The sequence below is a fragment of the Arachis duranensis genome, chromosome 6, assembly GCF_000817695.3.
Source record: "Arachis duranensis cultivar V14167 chromosome 6, aradu.V14167.gnm2.J7QH, whole genome shotgun sequence".
Classification (NCBI taxonomy): Eukaryota; Viridiplantae; Streptophyta; class Magnoliopsida; order Fabales; family Fabaceae; genus Arachis; species Arachis duranensis.
Window position 1 is genome coordinate 73,363,061 of NC_029777.3, and position 4,190 is coordinate 73,367,250.

The 4,190-nt window shown below is 36.7% G+C and overlaps 1 protein-coding gene across 1 annotated transcript in view; it reads left to right on the forward strand.

Moving 5' to 3' along the window:
- Nucleotides 1-2,780, forward strand: part of LOC110273015 (heat shock 70 kDa protein, mitochondrial-like) — a 19,585-nt gene extending 16,805 nt beyond the window's left edge. Inside the window, exons 3-4 of the mRNA XM_021125845.1 lie at nt 2,253-2,309; nt 2,688-2,780. Of these exons, the coding sequence (XP_020981504.1) occupies nt 2,253-2,309; nt 2,688-2,780 (150 nt within the window). The remainder of the gene's footprint in view (nt 1-2,252; nt 2,310-2,687) is intronic.
- The last annotated feature ends 1,410 nt before the right edge of the window (nt 2,781-4,190 follow it).

A 4,190-nucleotide genomic window follows, 5' to 3' on the forward strand; every position in this document is an offset into this window, starting at 1 on the left:
CATTTCTGGACTTTACTATGAGTTTGTGTATTTTTCTGTGATTTCAGGTATTTTCTGGCTGAAATTGAGAGACCTGAGCAAAACTCTGATAGGAGGCTAACAAAGGACTGCTGATGCTACTGAACTCTAAATAGCGCGCTCTTAACGGCGTTGGAAAGTAGACATCCAGAGGTTTCCAGCAATATATAATAGGCCATACTTTATTTGAGATTTGATGATGTAAATTGGAGTTCAACGCCAGTTCCATGCTGCATTCTGGAGTCAAACGCCAGAAACACGTCACGAACCAGAGTTGAACGCCAGAAACACGTTACAACTTGGCGTTCAACTCCAATAAAAGCCTCTGCACATGTAACATTCAAGCTCAACCCAAGCACACACCAAGTGGGCCCCGGAAGTGGATTTATGCATCAATTACTTACTTATGTAAACCCTAGTAGCTAGTTTAGTATAAATAGAACTTTTTACCTTTGTATTAGACATCTTTGGTCTCAATTTTATTCTATTATTCATCTTAGGAGACTATTGATCATGTTTGGGGGCTGGCCATTCGGCCATGCCTGGTCCTTCATCACTTATGTAATTTTAACGGTGGAGTTTCTACACACCATAGATTAAGGGTGTGGAGCTCTGCTGTACCTCAAGTTTTAATGCAATTACTACTATTTTCTATCCAATTCGATTTATTCCTGTTCTAAGATATTCGCTACACTTCAACTTGATGAATGTGATGATCCGTGACACTCATCATCATTCTTACCTATGAACGCGCGTGACTGACAACCACTTCCGTTCTACCTTAGACCGGGTGCATATCTCTTGGATTCCTTGATCAGAATCTTCATGGTATAAGCTAGAATTGATGGAGGCATTCATGGGAATCCGGAAAGTCTAACCTTGTCTGTGGTATTCCAAGTAGGATTCCGGGATTGAATGACTGTAACGAGCTTCAAACTCCTGAAGGCTGGGCGTTAGTGACAGACGCAAAAGAATCACTGGATTCTATTCCAACCTAATTGAGAAAAGAGGATGGGATGTAGCCATTGACAACGGTGATGCCCTACATACAGCTTGCCATGGAAAGGAGTAAGAAGGATTGAATGAACGCAGTAGGAAAGCAGAGATTCAACAGGGACAAGCATCTCCATACACTTGTCTGAAATTCCCACCATTGAATTACATGAGTAACTCTATCTTTATTTTATGTTTATTTTATTATTTTTATTTAAACCAATAATCTCTTAAATTAGTTAAATCCACCTGACTGGGATTTACATGATGACCCTAGCTTGCTTCATACCAACAATCTCCGTGGGATCGACCCTTACTCACGTAAGGTATTACTTGGACGACCCAGTGCACTTGCTGGTTAGTTGTGCGGAGTTGTGACTAAGTATAATTCACGTGTGAGAGCTACCAAGTCATTGGAGCCGTTGTTGATTATCACAATTTCGTCCACCAGTAAGTACTAGTAGTAAGAGCTAAGATGATAATTTAGGAAACTTATAAAGATTAGTTTGATGATGAACAAATTAAAATACCTAATTAGTTAGATATTCAACTAATTAGTTAACAAAATAAATCATATAACTCCTAATAAAACTTAAATTTAGAGACAACTACATATTTTCAACCTTAACTTAAATAAGGTCTAGTAAATTATACAAACTAGAATTTAAAGTTTTTATTTGAATTTATAAAAGTATGTGAAGTAATATATTTTAAAGTGTTTTAAGCCTTTGGTTTAATATTTTGGAAAACTTTTAAACTTATATAATATTTAATCTCATCAATCTAAGAATGGAGTTAGAAAGAGATCATCATTGATATTAGACTAATCTGATTAGTAATTTGGTATCTTTAAGGTTAAGCAACTAAAGATTGAAAATGGAAATGTTCTAAATTAAAATCTTTATTGAACTCTCAATACTTGATGATATGCATGCTTTAGTAGTTCTAAAGTTTGACAATAGATTCTCTAATTGATTAGTTAGGTTTAGATTCAAGGGTTCTAACTTTATAAAGTTTCGTATTTTATTATTGTTTGTTAAGTTATTTTTTATGTGTTGTGTTTGTTTTTGAGTTTTAATTTATGGTTGATTCTCCCTAGAGTTTGTTTTGATTGTTGTGCGATTTATCACTGTCAAGGTTAGCACGTCTTTTAGGGGAGGTTATGTCCAAATTTTTTTCAAAAAATATAAATGTGGAAGGATTTGTGTTCATTAGTATGCTCTTTGCAAATATGACGACAGGTAGAGGTGTCACGGATTGTTAGCCTCGTGGTCATGGTAGAGGAAAGGTTTCTACTGGTACTCTTAGGGCTTCTCAATCGCCCCGCCCCCTATTTCGACTGCCCCTGTGACGTCACTGGCAATGGATGCACAGGACCAGCCAGTTTTCATGGTCCCTAACCCCAGCAATGTCGCTCCTTCTACTGCACCAAATCCATAACCAAGAAGTCATCCGGATGCTTCACTAGAGTGGACTCCTCCACCACCTCCATCCGCTCAGAAGTCCACTATTTTGATGACAACGCCTCCAGTGATAGTGTGATACGTGACCATCTTTCCTATCTCTTTCTAGTGTATTTGTATTCGAATTTATTAAGTTTAATCAAGATTTATGTATTTTTAAGCCTCTATGAATGCTACTTTGAGTTGTGATGCAATTTGGTTTATTTCATGTAGCATTCGAGCAAGTTTGACAGAGTTTGTGTAGAAAAAAGGAAGAAAGTGGATGATGCTGTCAACCCTGATCTCCTCGCACTCCAACGAGCATAACTTGAGCTACAGAAGTCCAATTGATGCGGTTTTAGCGGTATTGGAAACCCAACTTTTAGAGCATTCCAAGATATATAATAGTCTATACTTTTCTTCTAAAATCATGGTGCTAAAATCCACCAAGGTGGGGCCAAACTTGGCAACCTCCAAGTTTGGCGCGGGATCATTACAAACTCCCCAATCACACTGTCATGGTGGCACCAAACTTGGGATTCTCCAAGTTCGGCGCCAATATCAAGAAAAACTTCCATTTTGTGCTGCCTTGGTGGCGTTAAACTTGGGAAATCCAAGTTTGGCACGAGGATGAAGATTTGTTTACTATTATGCACGGGTTGAGTGGCGCCAAACTTCGCCCAGCCCAAGTTTGGCACCGGAATCGAGATTTTTCGGTGGTCCCCACATCTCAATAAGCCAGCAGAGAGATCTTCCAATAACTTTGATTAAACTTTATTTTATTTTACAATAGGAAAATATATCATTTAGTTTTAGAAAAGATATTTTTACATTAATTATGTTAGATATAAAAGGGAAAAGATTAAGCCCTTCGGCCTTCTTCTCGACTTTTGCACTTTTCAGAATTTCAGACTTTTTCTCTGCTGAAGTTTACTTTCTCCATGAGCAACTAAATTTTTCTGTTAAGGTTAGGAGCTCTGTTTATTCTATGGATTAATACTATTACTCTTCTATTTTAATTTATGTATTGATTCCAATTTCAAGAATTTGTTTTCGTTCTTTATCTTAGGGATTTGGGTATATCAAAAGAACAACTCTTATTCTATTTAAGTTCTTGCTAAATCTTGGAAAAGTAATTTACTTGAATAACAGCTTGAAAACAATTCCTCCTAAATCACCAATTATCTGGACTTAACGGAATATGTGACATATAATCCTCGTATATTTGGGTAATTAGGGTTTTTGTGGTACATAAACTAGAACTAGACTTAAACCTCTAATTGAAATTAAGTGACCAAGGAATTGGCGGTTAACTAGGTTAGAGGAGACTAAATTACTAAGGAATTAGGGTTTAGTCAAATATAATTTGTCATGAATTGAATCTTGCATGATTAAAATAGTTGATATGAAATAGAAATCTATTATTACTTTCACAAAACCTTAACTGTTTTCTCTCATAACTTTCACACCAGGTTTACTATTTGCCTTCGATTCTCTGAATTTATTGTTTAATGTAATTAAACTCTTAAAATACAATTTTCTACTTGTTTGACTAAGTGAATCACTCAACCATTGTTACTTGATCCATCAATCCTCGTGGAATAAACCCTCACTCACTTGAGGTATTATTTGGTACAACCTGGTGCACTTGCCAGTAAGTTTGTGGACTTTGAATTCCGCAGGAACAGACACTATGGTGCCAGAATCTTCTCACGGATCCTAGCCAGATGTCCGTCC